This window comes from Medicago sativa, chromosome 3, assembly GCF_051527215.1.
Source record: "Medicago sativa cultivar Bolivia chromosome 3, Bolivia_mono, whole genome shotgun sequence".
Taxonomy (NCBI): Eukaryota; Viridiplantae; Streptophyta; class Magnoliopsida; order Fabales; family Fabaceae; genus Medicago; species Medicago sativa.
The window spans coordinates 99,163,411-99,183,755 of record NC_140751.1 but is presented as its reverse complement, the minus strand read 5'-3'; the positions used below and the strand labels follow the sequence as shown (position 1 = coordinate 99,183,755).

The 20,345-nt window shown below is 33.0% G+C and overlaps 4 protein-coding genes and 1 non-coding gene across 5 annotated transcripts; 2 read left to right on the top strand and 3 right to left on the bottom strand.

Moving 5' to 3' along the window:
* Positions 1-219: 219 nt before the first annotated feature.
* On the bottom strand, positions 220-1,135 carry LOC146942761 (uncharacterized). The gene has a single exon (XM_085756830.1). It carries the CDS (start codon positions 878-880, stop codon positions 308-310), a length of 573 nt encoding a protein of 190 aa, XP_085612956.1. The 5' UTR covers positions 881-1,135; the 3' UTR covers positions 220-307.
* Positions 1,136-7,458: 6,323 nt separating this feature from the next.
* LOC146942760 (small nucleolar RNA U61) lies at positions 7,459-7,527 on the bottom strand. The gene has a single exon (XR_015033837.1). It is a non-coding gene; the product is annotated as a small nucleolar RNA U61 (small nucleolar RNA).
* Positions 7,528-9,261: 1,734 nt separating this feature from the next.
* On the bottom strand, positions 9,262-10,325 carry LOC146942759 (uncharacterized). The gene has a single exon (XM_085756829.1). The coding sequence runs from the start codon at positions 10,104-10,106 to the stop codon at positions 9,516-9,518; it is 591 nt and encodes a 196-aa protein (XP_085612955.1). The 5' UTR covers positions 10,107-10,325; the 3' UTR covers positions 9,262-9,515.
* Positions 10,326-15,110: 4,785 nt separating this feature from the next.
* On the top strand, positions 15,111-15,990 carry LOC146942758 (lachrymatory-factor synthase-like). The gene has a single exon (XM_085756828.1). The coding sequence runs from the start codon at positions 15,291-15,293 to the stop codon at positions 15,810-15,812; it is 522 nt and encodes a 173-aa protein (XP_085612954.1). The 5' UTR covers positions 15,111-15,290; the 3' UTR covers positions 15,813-15,990.
* A 2,436-nt stretch (positions 15,991-18,426) lies between these two features.
* LOC146942757 (lachrymatory-factor synthase-like) lies at positions 18,427-19,279 on the top strand. The gene has a single exon (XM_085756827.1). It carries the CDS (start codon positions 18,520-18,522, stop codon positions 19,027-19,029), a length of 510 nt encoding a protein of 169 aa, XP_085612953.1. The 5' UTR covers positions 18,427-18,519; the 3' UTR covers positions 19,030-19,279.
* The last annotated feature ends 1,066 nt before the right edge of the window (positions 19,280-20,345 follow it).

Sequence of the window (20,345 nt, the reverse complement as noted above, 5' to 3'; positions counted from 1 at the left end):
CAAAACAGCTTATTTATGCAAAACAACTTATTAGGATCTCATTTTCCAAAATAACTTATTAGAAACAGCTTATTTATGCAAAACAACTTATTAGGATCTCTTTTTTCAAAACAACTTATTTAAAACAACTTATTCAAAACAGCTTATTTACGCAAAACAGCTTATTAGGATCACTTTTTTCAAAATAACTTATTCAAAACAGCTTATGTTTTAATACTTGATATTGTCCGTATTGGACATGATTTACCTGCCACATGCACATGATGTGCTATCTCTCTCAAACTCAAACACACACGACACATCAGCATTAACCATGATGATGATCCAACCATTTCTGCAACCTAAGCTCTCTGTAGAATCTGTCTATGAACTCCTCTGCCGCCTGGTCAACATGAAACTCTTTCTCCATTTCTGTCTCCCTCGACAAAGTTGTCATCTTCAAGCGCCTCCTTTCATTGCCGCTTCCACGACACACCTTCATTTTCCAGCGACCGTCCTCCTTGGCCGGAGATAAAAGCTTCCTCCTACTACTGCTGGCGCCACCGCGAGACAGACGAGGTGGACTGCTACTACAGCTGAACTGATACTCCAACGGTGAAACGAAATACAAATCAACATCACGTGGACGGCACGTGAGTGCTTCGTGGTGCTTCACCATCACGTTGTTCAATGCTTTCCCTATGTTTTTTCCTCTTTTCATCATTTCTTGAACATCTTGCATCACTCTGTTACTCTTAGAGACACCGTTTTGTAACATGAAACCTAGTAAACGCACCGTTTTGCTCACTTTTTCAATCACGACCGTTGGTTGGTTATCCATGCATGTAATGTCTGTAACATTGTTTGGGAGACACCACTCTGTTCCTATGACTAGTTTCATCGATCTCTAGTTATCTGTTACAATTAATTAATTATTAACAATGTAACTAGCAAGTATTTGAGAGAAGAGTGATTGGGTTTGTGGGGAAAGACTTGTGAATTTAAAGGAATGAAAAAGCGTAGGATAAGGGTAGAAAGACTTATGAATTGATAGGTAGTAGTAGTGAAGTTTATATGATAATGAAAGTTTCATGGTGCTTGTCCTTCTTTTGTTATTTTCATGACCTTCTTTTGTTATTATGTTATTTTAATTATAATATATTCCCTGCACATATTCCTTTTAATTATTTTATTTTTCTTTGGCATGCTTTTCTATGTTAGTTGATAATTCAATTAACAAAAATGTGTCTTTGAACAAGTCATTGTTTGTTTTAAATGGGTATAAAAAAAAGAGTAGTGATACATAGACCACCTTAGGTGGCATGTACCACTTGTACACCCACACATAATTGTGACATATGTTCATGTGGTCCCCACACACACACAAAAAACTCACATTCACACACTCTCACACATTCTCACATGGGAGTGGTACATAGTTTGTACGGAGAAAAGGGTGTTCATGAAACATTATCCTAAAAAAAACCTCCCATTACTTAAATTAACACGATTGAAATTGATATCACCAACCAAACAGAGGTGGAGAGACTTTGTTACCTGTGACCCACACATGGGTGGCCCTGAATATAGGCAGGAGGGAGGCCGCCTAAGTCATCATTTGCTTAAGGATATTAAAATTATTATTTTTACTTAATACTCCCTCCGTCCTAAAATATCTGGTCCAATTTGGTTTTTCACACAGATCATGAAAAATATATAAATAAAGGGGAAAATGGAATATATTGTATTGAGAATGATGAAAGTAGTATTAATTAGAGTTATATTGTATTGAAAATGATGAAAGTTGTATTGAAAATTGAAATGAGTCAACTATTTTGGGACACTTTTTTTTTGTAAATGAGTCAGATATTCCGGGACGGAGGGAGTAGTTAATACTATATACATATACATACATTTATTTTTTTGTCTTAAAAGATTTATTCACAATCAAGGTCCTCTAACAATATTTTTTGTCTAAGTGACACATATTCATCTACTTATATATTTTGGTGATCCAAGTGACACTGTCCTTTGTCTCCTATCAACGACACAAGAATGTTTCTCGCTAAGTTATGATAAATCCAACCTCTCCTTACCAATTAATCCTAGAGTTCCGTTAATTAACCATGACGTTGAGTTACCTATAAAGTAATCAACTTCTTAAACGTTAGCTACTCCATATTGAGATTCAAACGCAATGATCAATTCATTTTTTATTTTTTTTGGTTACAAGGCTAAAGATAAAACAGAAAAACAAAAACAGACAACAGGGAAAAGGAAAACAAGGCTAGCGCCTTAGATAACAGGTTCCTAATTCATCCTTCTTTAAAAGAGGCAGCAGGTCCTCCGGGGGAGAAGAGTGGATGGACAACTTAACATCATTCGAGGCTCCAAGCTTGGCCATAAAGTCTGCACACTGATTGCCTTCTCTAAGCGTATGGATAAGAGAGTAATGTCTTGAGCTCATGAGGTCTTTGATATTTTGTATAAGCACACTGATTGCTTATACAAAAAATGATCAATTCATTCATACAGTATAAATGAAACATAAATTTGTACCAAAAAAAAAATGAAACATAAATGATAAAAATAAAAGGGAACATATAACTAGAGAGTGATAAAATCACTCATAGCTTCGATTAATTTAGTTATACATCTTCATGCTATAAACATAATCATAATTAGATTCATAAATTAAAATGTTAATAAACCTGGAACTGCCGATGCTTGCTTCTTCTACACCGTGTGCCTTTCTCCATTACGTGCACACACATTTCTCTAAATTGTCATCCTTTCCTTTTATAGAAATTATTCTCAACAGTCTAACTTTTGCTGCATTCATGCATTCCACACATCTGCCAGGCAGTGGAGAAACTAGGCCATGATTTTATTTTTATTTTTATAGAAGGTCATGCAGTTTTTAGTGGGATCCAAAATTAGATAATTCTACTTCTAATTTTGATAACAAGACTAGACTTCTTCTCTAAAATTCATACATTTACAAGTTACAAACATACTCATTTTTATTAATTAAAACACATGAGTCTCACCATTTTTTTTATAGGACTCGCATAAATTATAAATTGGTTTTAACTGATAAAAAAAGAGTATGTCAAAAGAGTGTGTTTGTTTTTTTAAAAAACTCAGTATCCGATTAATTTGAGGGGTTCAATCTCATCCGCCACTTGCAGGAACACAATTTAAAGTCGGAACATAGCTCTGTAAAGACCTACCCTGTCGAAATTAAAATAAGAGAAATCAAATCCGAGACCTTCACATGAACACATTCTAAGGTCCCAAATCAATACAACTAAACCAGTCAAATGGGTTTAAAAAGTGTGTTGTTGCATTTCTCATTATCATATTTATTGTTTCCAATTTAGATAGCTAATTGAACTTCCTTAGGTAGAACACTAACATTTATTTTACATAAAAAAATTGTATCCAATGGTTTTGGATTTTTCATCTTGGTTATAATCTAATATAAAATTGATGTTTAATTTGGATGGCTAAAGGCTCCCTTATAGTTTTTTGTTGTTAAATATATTTTTGGTTTCTTATTTTATATTCTATATTATATATTTAATTTTGTAACAAAAAAAAAATCTATATTTAATTCGTATAAAAAATTTCTCTCATGATTGGTTAATGAAGCTCTTATGTTAACTATGACTCAAGTCACATATGTGCAACTATATGTAGCTTTTAATTTATACATAGACTTCCAACAAGTTGCATGTGTAACTATATGAAGCTCTTATGTTATACATAGGCTTCCAATAAAAGAAGTATTTTATTTGTATAAATAGCATCAATCAACAGCTATAATATTCTTCAAATGGACAATCTCATTTATACCCGCAACTGATGTGGACCCAAAAGGATTCACAAAATCTGGATCTTGACCTTGGTGAAAACTTTCTTGAATAAGAGAGGAAAATGAAGTAGAAAAGGTAAGAAAACAAAAAGAAAAATCAAATAAACTAGAAAGAGAACATACAAGGTGGAAGCCTTCCACCTTGTATGTTCTCTTTCTGTAGCCTTCCACCTTGAATGCACAAACTTGGCGTAAACCTTGTCTGTTATCAATATATGATTATTTATTCGTGACTTTTCAAAGTTCATTGGAGTCCCTAATTAATTTACATGTCAAAGGAAACACTTTTTGAAAATCAAAATTCGTCCGAAGTTTTTTTCTGATATGAAAATTCATTAGTAATCCTAAAACATGACTTGCATAGCAATTTAACGTTAATATTATAAGTTTGTGTCTGGACAATGAATAAACAACAAAGCATACGAAAGCACTCTCATAGAGTGGAGCCTAATGATGCATTTGACAGTACAATAAACAATATATAAATCAAGAATAATATATTAGTATATAGACAATTATTACTACATGTATTAAATATAATGAAAACGTAGATTAGGTGAGGGGAAGAGCAAAAAAAAACCGTTGACTAAAACATAAAAGGTGTAAACAGAACTGTGTGTGATTGTATCAAAGGCTAAAGTGAAAGCTCAACTATCCTTCTGTGCATCTGTTATTGTAAATAGAATTAACAGACAAGGTTTTCCATCAGTTGCGGGTATAAATGAGGTGACTCATATTTCTGTTACAACAATGCAACACTGTCATTGCAAAACAACACTCACTCTTTTATACCAATTGCACTGTAAACATATTATAGAATGTTTAACCACTATAGACCTATTTGACAACATTTTGCACTTGCAATGCTTACCTACTTACCTTCAATCATCGTCAAGTGTAATCGAGGTCGAGGCCGAACAACTAGGAGCATCTTGCGTAGAAAGTAGATCTGCAAAACAAAACATTTCAGTATGTTTCAACCAATTAAACAACTAGTAAGTAGTAAGAAAGGATAGAAAAGTATCTTACCTTCCTCAATTTTCTCAATAACATCAAGATCTTCACTAGAAAGAAAACATGTAAATGGTGCGTCAAGCCAATCTTGAGTACAAATCAGTGCTTCCACAGTTCTTGGTGTTAAAGAACTACGGTATGGGTCAAGGACCCTTCCCCCGGTACTAAAAGTAGATTCAGAGGCTACAGTGGATATAGGGATGGCCAACACATCTCTTGCAATGCTTGCAAGTATTGGCAGACGGCTTGAGTTAATCTTCCACCATTCTAGCAAATCAAAGTCCGGACGATCCTCTTCTACATTTTCATTTATAAGGTATTTTTGTAATTCGGTCGCTGATGTGTTGCACTCGTCCGATTCATAGAAATCACACAATTCATATGGATCTTCAGCTTCATTAAGAACACCTGCTACATTTCCATAATTACCTAGACGAGACACTCCCCCACCTGAGTATTCCTCGTAAATAGACTTCAAACACGACTGTATTTTTGTTGTCAAAGATTCTGCCTCAGCACTACTATAGATCCTTCTGGCCATCCAGTCCACAAGCTTCAGTTTACGACGAGGGTCTAATACCATTGCAATCAACAAAAACATGTTAAGAGATTCAGGATCTCCCCAATATTTATTGTATTTTGCCCTCATCTTTAAAGCCATTGACTTTAAACTTGCATCTTCAGAACAACACATTTTCGCAATCTTTTGTCCAACACTAAAAACCTCAAGCATATACAAGTTGCTGGTCAAGTAAGAAGATCCTGAAACACGCACTGTAGCGTCATGAAATATCTTTAGGAATGGAAGAATTGACCCAACTTCTTCCCAATCTTTCAGTGTAGGCACGCCTTTATCTTTCCTCATTTCATTAACATATTGTTGATCTGTGAATTCAAGCTCTATAAAGGTCTTCATATGTTTGAACGCCGAATTCATCATTGTGTAAGTTGCGTTCCACCGCGTCTCACAATCTAGCCCAACATAACCTTTAAATGAAATGGTTTCACGATCAATACATTTCTTGAATCTCTGAAATCTTGAAGGAGTACGTCTGACATACCTCACAGCTGATCGGATTCTCAAAATAGATTCATTAACTATTGTCAGCCCGTCCTTCACAATAAGGTTTAGAATGTGGGCGCAGCACCGTGTGTGAAGGTGCTCTCCATTTGAAACTAGACCATTTTGAGATAGAAGCCATCTTTTGAGATGTCGAATTCCAACGTCATTTGAGGAAGCATTATCCACTGTCACACTAAGTACACGACCAAGTTCCCAACCATTCAAGCACTCCTTAACCGTTTTTGCCATAATTTCTCCTGTGTATTCTGTGACTTGCATAAAATTCAAAACCTTCTTCTGCAATTTCCAATTGTTATCAATGAAATGGGCTGTGAGACACATGTAATTAAAGTTTTGTGTTGATGTCCACGTGTCAGTGGTGAGACAAACTCGGCGACAATGTTGTGACAAAAAGCTCTTCAATTTTGCTTTCTCCATGTCCCAATTCTTCAAAATCTCACGTGCCAATGTAATGCGAGATGGTAACATGAATTTTGGTTGTAAGCCATAAACAAACTTACGAAAATATGGATGCTCTACCTTTTGAAATGGAAGTTCCAAGGCTACAAACATGTTCACCAAATCAATTCGGCTGACTTCTTGATCAAACTTCGGAACTGCAGGGGATGAATTAACAACTACTTCCCTATTTCCCAATGAGCTTGAAGCTGATTCATGCATCATCATATTGGGTGGATATAGATTACATCTTCTCAAATGGGCCCTCATTGCACTTGTTCCACCACTATACTGGATTCTTGTCTTACAATAGTTGCAGTTTGCTGCCTTTACTCCTTCCACTCTTGGCATTGGTGTAAAATGATCCCAACATGCTGACCGGTTTGACCGGCTTTTACGCTTAGGCGGACCCATGTTTGCATTGTTTGAAACTGGAGGTTGAGGTGTAGAACCACTGTGTGCTTCTGTGTCGGAGCCCATAATGCTATCATGACCATCCATATGAATCTGTTAACAATAAAACTATATAATTATATGTAGGATACGGTTCAAAATGTGTTGGAGATACAAGACAATAGTTAGAGAGGTTATGACACCTCTTGGAGATACAGTGAGATATTTTAGACTTATAAGTTTTGAAATTTTAAAAAAACCAAAATCAGTTGCAATATTGTAGTTTCTAATCTTAAAGTCGAGAACATTACAATTTCTTAGCATCTCCTAGATTCTACATATTTTAAAATTCACTTTACAAACATGATTCATCTTATGTAAACCACAAACATGATACTCAAAAACTTTACAAAGCCAACATTGCTAATCTTAAGGATGCTCCAACACCATCTTAAAATTCACTTTACAAACATGATTCATCTTATGTAAACCACAAACATGATTCATCAACTAATGATACTCAAACTTTACAAAGCCAACATTGCTAATCTTAAGGATGCTGCAACATTACTAAGTAGGCTTATAAATTATGAATCATGAATAAAGAATCAGTTAATAAAGAATCAAATCAATTATCCATGAAATAATTTATAATAAAAAAAATTGAAAATTAGAGCTCAGAACTTCTTAGAGGATTGCGCCGTCATCGACGAGCTCAGCACAGTTTTCTTCATCATAGCTCAAAATAACAGAACGAAACAAAAATAAAACTCAACAAAAATTATCAGAAAATTAAAAGATAACATATCACAAACTGAATACAACAAAGGTTCAAGATCAACACCAGTGTTATCTTTGTGGATTTGAGACCCAGAAATCGAAAATTAACATTTCAAAGAGACCCAGAAATCGAAAAGCTATAAGCATAAGCATAACAACTAGAAATCGAAAATTCTATGCAAAAAAGAACAAAACCACAGTAGAATGAGCATACCTGTGACGATGACGAGAGTACGAAGACGACGGAGAAGAGTACGAAAATGGATTATACGAATTGGGGCTAGGGTTCGTCCGAATTTGGGTTAGGTTAAGTGAATTGATTTGATGAATTTGTGATTTGGGATCGATTTGGGGCTAGGGTTCTTCATCATCGATTTGGGGCTAGGGTTCCATTTTGTGAATTTGGGCTTCAGAGTTGTTTTTGTGATATTTTCTATTTTATTTATGTTTTTGAATAACATAGTTTTTTTTTTATCATTCAGAAGATTTAGAAAAACGGTTCATAAACTTAAACCGGTTCAAAACTGGTTTTAAACTGAACTTAAATTGGTATTTAAAAAATGGTTCAGTTCAAAACTTTATTAAGTGGTTCAGTTCAAATATGGTTCAATACAGTTCAGTTAGTAGTTTGGTTCAGTTAACTGAATATTTTGAACACCCCTAGTGGAAGATGATGAGAAGTCGAAAGAACAATTGTCACACTCATAAACAAATGATAAACTCGAATTGAGTATTCACCACAAGAATAAGAATGTTCTTAATTAAATCTAAAGATTGAATTATCAATTTGATTGAAAGCTATGAAAAAATTAAGAGTACACAAATGTTATTTATACCTCAGCATGCTTACTTGGAAGCCAAGACACCTTAAAAGGCCCACAAACCATACTAGCAACCAAAGACCCAGACCAACAGCATAAACTCCATAAAAGAGAACAAACTAATTTTTAAAATATAAACATCATTATAATCGAATTAGCTAAGAAGAGATTAGTAAGATAGTGTTGATTAACATTGGAAATGATCAACTAAGTGATTAGCATCAAGCGATTGATTGATGATCTCCATCAAAAGACTTTTGGAGATTCCTAATTTAATTTTTAGGTGGAACAATTCTTGATAGACAACATTTACATCAGAGTCTCTTTTTCATGAGAACTGAATGGTTAACAATTCTATTCATTAGGCCACCAATCTCATTGAGATCCACTTCTTGAACCTTCCAGCCCACTCATCGGTCCATATTTACACACAGTCTCATAATCATTTTCATTCTCTTATGAATTTGTTTTAATTATGTGTTCATTTGCTTAGAAACATGTGAGAAGAAACAGTTCATTAATACATCATAGTGTCATGCATTGGTGATGACTATTGACGTCCCTCGTCAACCTAATTACACATACTAAAAATAAAAATGACCTTCTAGTCACTTGACCATGTACATAATTTTAAAAGTTGCAGGTACTGACTTTCACTCCGGTCTTCTTGCTTCTAAAAATGATAAGGATCATCTCTATAAACATGAAATAATTTTTTTAAAGACTAATTATAAGATTAGATGAGATGAGATGACAGGCTTGTACATATATGATTTTGAGAGTAAACAAAACACATTAATTCATTTTTTTTTTTTTTGTTAGCAAAAGAGTAATCAGTTGAATTTAGAAAGGGAAGGTAATTGAAGTAAACGTAGTAACGTGAAAAAAGCTAGCTTTGTTGATAGCATAACAGCACTACAGTACGAAAACGAAAACCATTGCAGGTCAATAATAAGGTACCTACAATTACATGAACTAACATTAACATTAACATAACATATACATAGTACAGAGATTCAAAGAGAGAGCCTCAGAAGCAGAGCTGTCACTTGAGTTTGAATATGATTCACCTGCCACATGCACATGATTTACTAACTGGGTCAAACACAACACACATGACACGTCAGCATTAATAGCGATGTTGATGATGATGATGATGATGATCCAACCATTTCTGCAACCTAAGCTCTCTGTAAAACTTGTCTATGAACTCCTCCGCCGCCTGGTCAACATGAAACTCTTTCTCCTTCTCAGTCTCCCTTGACAAAGTTGTCATCTTCACGCGCCTCCTTTCATTGCTGCTTCCACGGCACACCTTCATTTGCCGGCGACCTTCCTCCTTGGCCGGAGACAAAAGCTTCCTCCTACTACTGCTGGCGCCACCGCGAGAGAGACGCGGTGGACTGCTACTACAGCTGAACTGATACTCCAACGGTGAAATGAAATACATATCAGCATCACGTGGTCGGCACGTGAGTGCTTCATGGTGCTTCACCATCACGTTGTTCAGTGTTTTCCCTATGTTTTTTCCTCTCTTCATCATTTCTTGCATATCTTGCATCACTCTGTTACTCTTAGAGACACCGTTTTGTAACATGAAACCTAGTAAACGCACCGTTTTGCTCACTTTTTCAATTACCACCGTTGGTTGGTTATCCATGCATGTAATATCTGTAACATTGTTTGGGAGACACCACTCTGTTTCTGTATGAAGTTTCATTGATCTGTAGTTTTCTGTTATAACTAATATTAATTAACAATGTAACTAACAAGTATTCAAGAGAAGTATATATAGTGAAGTTATAAGAAGGCATGTAGGATTATTGGCAAAGACTTTGGAATTTAAAGGAAAGAAAAAGGTAGGATAAGGGCAGAGAAAGAGAACGTTGGTTTAATGTTGCTATTTTGGATATTGATAGGTGGTAGTGAACTATAATCATGACAGTTTCATTGTGCTTGTCTTTCTTTTTCCTTGCTTTCCTTGTTATTGGAACTTCTTTTGTTATCATTATGTTTTTTTAATTATAATAATATTAGAGTATTGCACTTATATATTCCTTTTAATTATTTTATTTTTCTTTGGCATGCTTTTTCTTGTTAGTTGATAATTTAATTAAATGTGTCCTTGAACAAGTCTCTCTCTTGATGTTAAAGATTTCAATCGGGTATAGAAAAGCCTTGATTAGCACTGCCGACTTTAAAATAACTTGGTATAAATTGATTAACTTGACAATATATATAACACCAACCAAACAGGGGTCCAGACTTTATCACCTATATATGACCCACATGTGTCTCACGGGAGTTGAAAGAAACCAATATTTTAATTTTCTTAAAAAAAAGAAGAATTAAACGAATGTTTATATATTGCTTTTTCCTTTTTGTTTTGGGCGATGATATTCGAACATTTATTTAATGACAACTTTGGTGACGCCCATGTTTTTCTCTCTTCTTATTGATAAAAAACAATGGAGAGAGAAAAAGAAAGACAGAGGATAGAAACAACATGTGAGTATGAGAGAGAGAAAGTTGTCAAAAAGTTGTCATAAAATGGTTGTACAAATATCATTTCTCTTTTCTTTTCTATAGGTATACATATATCCTTTGTTGAGTGTTTATTTTTGAACACCCATCTATTTCAAATTTTATTGATATGCTATATTGTTTGAGTTTAGTCAAATCTACTAGACACTACATCTCTTGTCTGTTTTTCAAGAAGTCATTTGTTTAAGAGTTTCTCTCTTCAATCTTGAGAAACTCGATTCGAAACCGACACCGAGAGACACCACATCTCTTGATCAATTTATGTTAACACACCCCTTCTCCTACACTTTTTTTTTACAAGTATATTAATTTTTTTCTCCTACACCACTTCTCCTACACTTATTACATGTATATTAATTTTTATTCCTCGATATAAAATGTTTCAGCGAGAAAATAATTTTTCTAACGAAATTTGGTGGCAAAGAATTCTCATATACATGAAAATAAATACAAGTATAACTATCTATAAAACTTCCTCTTCAAACAATTCTCAAAAATAACAGTAAATGTTAACCAAAGTAGGAATAAAACTCCCACATATTTTTATATTCATGAAAAAATATTCAAATAATAAATCTATTAATTTGAAACAAATTAATTAACATGCCCTACAATTTTTTTTCATATACAAGAGTAAATACGGAACACATCCTTACATGTTTAAAAGGTTAAATCCTCTGCACTACCAAAAAAAAAAAAGGTTAAATCCTCTACAGCCGTTTAAAACATTTATTGTTGGTGATTGTTACCATTTTTAACTATCTACTAGACCATTGACCCGTGCATCGCACAGGTCATATCAACTATAATATATAAGAATAAGAATAAAGTATATCACATTATAGATTTGACCCGTAATTGAAATTAAACTACCTTTAGTGTTTTTTTTTTTAAAAAAAAAGGAGATTTAGAAAGTCGATTAAAAATGTGATTTTCAGATTCTATAAATTAACATGGTAAAATTGGTTGTTTGCAAAAATGTTAATTTAAAATTTAGGATTAATAAGGTCTATGAATACTCCCTCAAAAAAAAAAGGCATCTATTCTTTTTTTGGTGGTGGCTGGGTTCGAACCCCAGACTTTGCATATAATATGCATTATTCATTCCCTCAAAAAAAAATATGCATTATCCCTACCAACTGAGCTAATCTCACGAGGATAAAAGACATCTATTCTAGAAGAAGAGGGTTCTGTTCAAAAAGCATATCAAAAGATAGACAAACACAAAGATTAAATTTCAATATTTTCAAAAATATATAATATATAATTTTGATGAATTGGAGCCTTTATGTCTATCTTAAAAAAAATTATTATTATTATTTATTCTAAATAAAGAGGATCCAATCCGTATGTTTTTTTGGTGCATTCCAATTCGTATGTAGAGCAGTGGCGTGTGTTGATATACATATTTAATTTAGCATCCAAGTACCATATAGTTTATAGTTTCTTTTCATTTTTTTATGATGATAAATCTGGATATTAATACAAGTAGGAGAAAAGCAACAGTGACTCACATATTTTTTTGTTGTTGTTGAATATAGTGACTCACATATTACACACACTATTATAAACTAATAATATGTAGAGTTCGAGGTAATTCAAATGACAACTTTTTGGTATATTATATCAGGAGTGATTTTTACTTTAGCCCTATATTATTCATTTTTGATTGTCAGCTTACAGAGAAAGACACACTAGTCTATATGTATAATGCGCACTTTGTTATTTTATTATTTCCTCATGGCCTACTATCATGATGATGGTATATATAAAAAAATCACATAGAGCTTTTATCTAGTCGGTACATCTTAAGTATGTATTTATAATTAACCTGGTCACTAATCAATAAACTATACAACAAATCTTTTATTTTGTACTTATCGAAAATAGTCATGCATTAGATTTTGTTATCATGTATTCTACCACTTTGCAACCAATAATGCCAATGCTTCAATTTCCTGCGGTGATCGAGGATACTCAGCAATTATGAAAGTGTAATGTGTTTATTCTTTGTACTTTGAGTAAACTAGTGTAGTCTACCGGTGGCAAACACATGGGGTGAGAGACTATTTCAATTTGGGTCAAGGGTTAAGAAGTTAAAAGAGAAAGTTTTAAATTAAAAATGTCACTTTTTATATTTTTAAGATCTTGAATGCACAAGTTTCAATATAACATTACTACATTTGGTTTCCTTAATCAGTGTCTCGGAGGCATTGGTTAACATTTCCCTTTCAATTTTCATATCTCTCAGTTTAGACGAGTGAGCATACACTAAACATCTAAATTTTTTTACGGAGTTTTATGAATTTTTTTTAGTTATAAATGGTGCTTTCTTAGATATTTATTTTATTTAGTCTTCACCCTTATACTTGCAGTCTACCCATAGCCCATTAGTTTGGACTAGCTCGAATAATAAAATTTGGTTTTATCCAATCTGATTAATAAGGCACAAATAGATTCAAACTCAAATTTAAGAATAATGCACTTTAAGATGTCAAACAGACTTTCTGACACCTCAAAATGATCACCATACTCTCAATAACAGTTAACTGTCGTTCGTTATCCCGTGACAGTTAACTGTTGGTCGTTTATTTTCAACGACAATTAACTACCGTTGATAATAGAATTGTCATTTTACGGTGTGAGAGAACAATTTTGGCAGTCTAAATAACAATTTTCCAAATTTAATAGCATGCACAGTTCCTAAATTTTGTTATATATTTTTATTAAAATTTTGAAAGTAGAAACTTGAAAAACATTTGAATTTATAATAAAGTAAAAAATTCAAAAATTAATATATTTTGATTTACTAAGTTTATATTTTCATAACTTCATTTTATTTTGTATCAATATATTTTTATTTTCTCGATTTATTTATAATTTCATGATAAATAATAGACAGTAAATTGAAACCAACCAAGTGAATATTGGGGTTAAGTGATTATCGCATTACTATTTAAAATTTCATGATAAATAATAACATTAAATTGAAACCAAATACGGTTACCTATAAATACGACTATACAAGTAAAGCAACCAACAGAGGTTGGATAACGGAAAAGACAAACTAAGCTCCGTAACATGTCATACCAAACTTTAAATTTTGTTTGAAAAATGTGTCCACATTTAGCAATTAGCATCCATCAATGTTTCACATATGATAATCTTCACTAAAAAGAATCTATGCAAGAGAAACAAAACACACTCAGATATCAATGACATCCTCAGTACATTTTGAGAGTAATTGAATTAGATAAAGCATGTATTTGCCCTGACCGTAAATTGGACGCAGTTGCACGTTTGATTAAAAGCTTGAATATCAAGCTTTAGTAAATCACGGTAAAAAAATGTTTGGGACGCGAGAAACAAAGTTTAAACGTGGAACCAAAGATGCAAGAAATCAATATGATGTGAGTGAGACTAGTGGGATCTTCAAGTGTCTTGTGCATGCATTTGTTTTGTTTAATCTCAGGTTTATTACAATTTTGGTCATTAATTCTATTACTACTCATTCATGAAATTGATCCTTCCATTTTAAATTAAGTTTTGATCTTTCTATCAAATTATTTTAGTTAAAAATTGTGATTTAACATATTTCGAGGGGAGTATCCGTAATATATGTTAGGTTGTACACATAAAATAATTATTTTTTTTATAGAGAAAATGTCAAATTACACTTCTCTAATACTGGGAGAAAACAAATTTCCAATTTCGTTCTAAATGTATGATCTTGATGATATAGTACATATCTAAGCAATTCTCCGAAGAACTCTTCTCAACTGCCATAAACAAACCAAATTTCCTTGATTTTTGAATAACCTAAATTTGTGTACAACCACATTTGTGACTGTTTCACAAGATTATACATCTGACCGTTGTATCAAAATCATTGGGCTCTAATTTCAAATACTGAATTTTAATGAAAACAAAATTAAACATGTGACTGTTGGGTCAACATCAAACAATTCTAATTCTAATTAATTTCAAATACCAAAATTTTATTAAGTTTTTTTTTTCTCTGTAAAAAAATACTTACTATATAGTACCTATTTTAAAAACGAACCATTCGATCCAAATTCAAGGGACAATAGTTGACCAACGGTCTGTACGAAGGATTCCCCAATTTGGTGAGAATCCATTTTCCTCCATAACATAACTCACATGAATTATTTTCTATCTATAATATTTTTCCTTTTTATTTATCTACGGTTCAAAGAACTTGCGTGGTACACTAATGATTCCCCCACATTAATTAGAATAGAGTGGTTGATAAAAATATGTATAAAGTGGTCTTGGTCCCCACGTTGTTTCTCAGTATCATCACTACTCCTAGTAACCAGCTACACAATCGGCGAGAGAGATGGGAGAGGAATCTATACCAAAATGGGAAGGTAAAGTCACTGTTGAGGTAAGAAACACCGTTGAAGAACAAGTATGGGCAGTGTTAGAAGATTTCTGCAACCTACACAAATGGATTCCAATAGACACATGTTACCATGTTGAAGGTGTTCAAGGCCAACCTGGTCTCATACGCTATTGTGCTTCTAACATAAAAGGTGTTGTTGAAGATGATGTTGTTGCTGAGCCTGAGACAACGATCAAGTGGGCAAAAGAGAAGCTGTTGAAAATTGATCCAATCAAACGTTGTTTGTCCTATGAAATTGTTGATAACAACATGGGGTTTAAGTCTTATGTTGCAACACTGAAAGTGCTTCCAAACGAAGGTGATGCTAAAAGTGCAGGGTGTGGGATTGAGTGGGAGTTTGTTTGTGATCCAATAGAAGGGTGGACATTACAAGATTTCAACTCTTATATTGAGTACTGTCTTCAGTTCATGGCTAAGAAGATTGAGGTTGAATGCTCTGTAACTAGTCAGAGCTAATTGGAGAGCCTGAAAAATATTTGGTGATGTTAGAATAAATCAGGCTTTGTCTGTGTCTAATGAGTTTGTGTTTTTTTTTTTTTTTTCTTCCATCTTTTGTTGTCATCACTTTGTGAAATGTAATGTCCACAAAACATCAAAAATAAATAAAATAAAAGTGTCTACTTTTTTTTTTTTTTTTTTAATGTATGGATTCATTTTGAGAGAGTAAAAAGTTATTCTAAAATAATTTGATTTTGGTTATATTTGAGGTTCAAGATTATAATTAGATTTGCCTCTAAAATTGATTTTAGTTTCAAGGTAGCATTTGTATGGCTAATCTTTAAAGTTTATTTTTATACATGATTTTATTTGGGAATTTAGGATAAGAGATGACTTTGAAAAAAAAGAAAGGATGAAGTGGAAAAGAAGAAGGAATTTGGGAGGCAAGAACGCTCTCTAAAAAACACTCTTTTAAGTTTTTTTAATAAAGATTCTCTATTTTTCCCCCTACACTTCTATCTCACCAAAGCCCCCATTCCATCTCCAAAACGAACCTAATTTCACATCAATCTATTGTAGGATTCTATCAAAGTCTATCCATAATGAAGACGCTGACTATCAAACTCACGTTCTAAATAAACAATGAAGAAATCCCGTAAGAGATGAAAGTTTCACATCAAATACAATACTTGGATTTCCAATGGTCATTAATTTGACGTATTTACAAGGTCGGTGTATCTGCGGTGATTGGATCAAGATCAAACATACTAAATTTCAAGCTCAATGTCTTTTTTATTTATTACAAAAAGGGCTAAAAGCCAAAGCTCTCTTTGTAATAAAAAAAATTAAAACATTCTAGATCATTCCAATCTAAATCCAACAATCACGAATACGCTGAATACGTGAATACGTCAAATAAATGACAACCTGCAATCTTTTTCCTCAAATATGACATTTTTTTAAAAAAGACTACGAAAATATATTATTAACCACAAAAATCCCCTCTAGCACCAGGTGTACCAAAAGAACTAAAAGTCTAAAGAGTTTACATTACAATACAACTGCACACACATCAAAGGAAGAAAAAAATTAGGAGACTGCTACTAAACATTGTAGGGGATTTAGCCTCCATGTGAGGTAATCAAAATCGAACAACACATATAATATGATTTTAACCATCAATATGTATGAATCTTAACCTTTTCGATTAAAGATGTAATATGATCAACCTTATTATTGAAGATCCTCGTGTTCCTCTCCTTTCAAATGGTGTAAAGCACTGAAAAAGATAATCTAAAAAACGAAAAAAAATAGGAAAATCTGATTTTTTATTAATTTTATTTAATGTTGATGTGGCATGATTTGGTGACATCCACGTCATTTAAAAGTCCATGTGTCACAGCCAAGTGACATTGCGTTAGTTAACAGTTAGTTGACCTAACTTGAGGGCTGAAAACATTAACTAAGAAATAAAGTAAGGACAAAAACATTATATTTTTTTTTATAAGGGCGAAAACCAAAACTCGCTAATTTTATGAGGACGAAAAACGTATTTAACCCTTACTTATGTTGAACAATACATCAACTTTATTCCTCACATCTTTTTCACTTGAAGTTGCAAAATGGTTTGACCCAATTTGTTTCAGTGATCCAACTATACATAAATGGATTAGATAAAACCAACCCACTTATTATTTGACCGTATATTATTAAGTATGGTCCAACCTTATTATTTTGAGATTATTTTTTACGCTCCAACCCATATTTCAATATAGGATAGGATCAATGAATTGACTCGTTCAATTCGTCCCATTTTGACAACCCTATACTCAACTAAAGAGTCTAGCAGCGAATTATGAAGTGATATCGGATTGTCGTCCAACATATCAAATACAGTTTTTTCCATCTAAAGTATAATTAGAAGACCTCTCTTCACTTTTTTCATCACAACGAAACACACATGATTCATCATGCAATGACCCTATTCAAGGACATATAATTACAGCTTGAGAAAAAGCCACCCAAAATAGACACTGTCAATATTTTTCTTTGACGACAAGTGATATCATATAGTTTCAAATTTCAATATCAAAACCCAATTTAGGATTTTTCAAATCATAACCTAGCTATCAATATAGTTGACTATCATCTAGATAACATGCATTTCATAAATTGACCTTGTCACACATAGACTTAACATGCACCTACCTTCAATCATTTAATCATCCAATCATTTAATTTAAAATAAATTCAAATTTTAAATATGAATTTTGCTTACACGTTCATACCAATCATATTTCAAAGTACCCGAAAATTTTACCTTTTCGGCCAACATCGATCACACAGCATATTTTGCTTAATCAACAAGTGCAAATATGCATAGTTAACAACCTAGAACAGAAGCAGTGATTCAAAAACTTAAATGTCAAACAGAAGCACATGCAACTTGTCGACTTTAAACATGAAAAATAACATAACATTGTTATTAGTATATTGAAACTTTCCTTTTTTTGACCGCGTATTAAATTGATCATAAACTCTTGAAAGAGAGAGGTTGAGTTCTTAGAATACTGCATGGTTGACTAATAGTATATAGTATTTTGTATATAAATAGATATCTAGTCCCTCGCCAATTTTATCAACAAATAAAAGTTTCCTATACTCATCTTAAGTATTCCAAAAAAAAAAAAAAAAAACAGTTCTTCATCAATCAGTGAGATCAATAATGGGAGAGGAAAATAAGCCAACAAAATGGGAAGGTAAAGCCACGGCTGAGGTAATAGGAACTGAGGAGGATATAGTATGGCAAGTGTTAGAGGATTTCTGTAACCTACACAAGTGGCTCCCAATGGATTGTTATAAGCTTGAAGGGATTGAAGGTCAACCTGGTCTCGTTCGTTATTGTGCTTTCACAAAAAAGGGTGCCAATCCAACTTCTGAGTGGGTTAAAGAGAAGCTGCTGAAAATTGATCCCATCCAACGTTGTTTGACCTATGAAATTGTTGATAACAGTATGGGGTTTAAGAATTACGTGGCTATAATGAAAGTATTGCCATTGCCAATCAGCGGCGTTGATGATGATGCTAAACGTGTAGGTTGTATGATCGAATGGGAGGGTGTTTGTGATCCGGTGGAAGGGTGGACAGTTCAAGATTTGAATTCTTTCATTGGAAACGTTATTAAGGGCATGGCCAACAAAATTGAGCTTACATATTCTTTAGCTAGTCAAAGTTAGTGTGGGAGCTCCTAAAGCATAATATATGGGTGTATTGATCTCCCATTGTTTGATTTGTGTTTGTGTAACGTAATAATTTCTTAATTTGTGTGTGAATTGTTTACTTTGCGGTTATATGATCGAATGGGGTTGTGTTTGTGCTCCAGTGAAAGGGTGGGCATTGTCATTTAACTTTTTACAACTTCATTTTTCATCAAAATTTCATAATTATGTTACTATATATTTTGGACTAGTTTCAGACTTTCAGTTGTGAAGTATTGCTGGTTCTATTTGTGTCCAACATTAGTTTAATATGCATTGGACTATCTAACACATATGTTAATCTCTTTATTTTTCTGCTACGACCAAAGTACTATCTGATTTGAATCATACCCTTGGACTATCTAATTAGTAAAACTAAAAACGTAGTTGATTACTGGTGAGACTAAGCCAATATCCAATTAAACAAGAGAACCGAACCAAAAGAAATAAGAACGCATTCTATAAAAAATATTTAAAAAAAAAAAAAAAAAAAACTATAAGGAAACCCAAAAAAAGAAAAAACACGAACCACCAGGCCACAGGGCAGAAACAGGGACAATTCCACCATGAACAAAAATCCAACAACAGAATGATAAATCAAATCTTCCTCCACTGCTTCATCGCTTGAATTAGTATGAACAGACATTCATCCATTGACAAAGAGGGTGATATAGACCATGTGAATGACAAATTTTCAAAGAAAGCATTTTCAGAAACAATAAAAACAATGTTTTGACATTTTTAAAATTTCTTAAAATACTATAATTTATTTTAAAAATTGGAAAAATAAATAGTGGAAAATCTATTGGATCAAAATTAACTATATTTATTAGTTGAAGGAAAATTAAAACAAAAAACATCTGCATATGCATATGCTGCAATCATTTTAGGGAAAAAAACATTTTAGTCCTGTTACATTTTTCATCACCATTTTTGGTATTTGTAAATCATTCAAAAATCACTACAAAAAAAGAAAAAACACGCCTTAGAGAGGAACCGAGGAAAAAAACACAAGCATGTAGAATCAATACAACCAACACAATCCACGTGAGAAAAGTCCAACAATTGCAGTGGGGAATTCTCAGAACGAGCAATCCTCTACTAGGACATAAAATAAATTGATTTAATTGTTGCGCAGTGACGGACCCAGAAATTTTAAGTTGTGTAGGCCACATAAATATAAGTAAACAAATATTAAACCATTCATCTTCCATGCAATTTTGCATCCAATTCTCGTAATAAAGAAAACTATTTCATTAGTTGTAGTTGCCATGTTTTCTGGTGGAATGTGGTTT

Bases quoted from the DNA above. Each gene is read 5' to 3' on its own strand.
- LOC146942761 (XM_085756830.1), bottom strand. From the start codon at position 880: ATGAAACTAGTCATAGGAACAGAGTGGTGTCTCCCAAACAATGTTACA.
- LOC146942758 (XM_085756828.1), top strand. From the start codon at position 15,291: ATGGGAGAGGAATCTATACCAAAATGGGAAGGTAAAGTCACTGTTGAG.
- LOC146942759 (XM_085756829.1), bottom strand. From the start codon at position 10,106: ATGAAACTTCATACAGAAACAGAGTGGTGTCTCCCAAACAATGTTACA.
- LOC146942757 (XM_085756827.1), top strand. From the start codon at position 18,520: ATGGGAGAGGAAAATAAGCCAACAAAATGGGAAGGTAAAGCCACGGCT.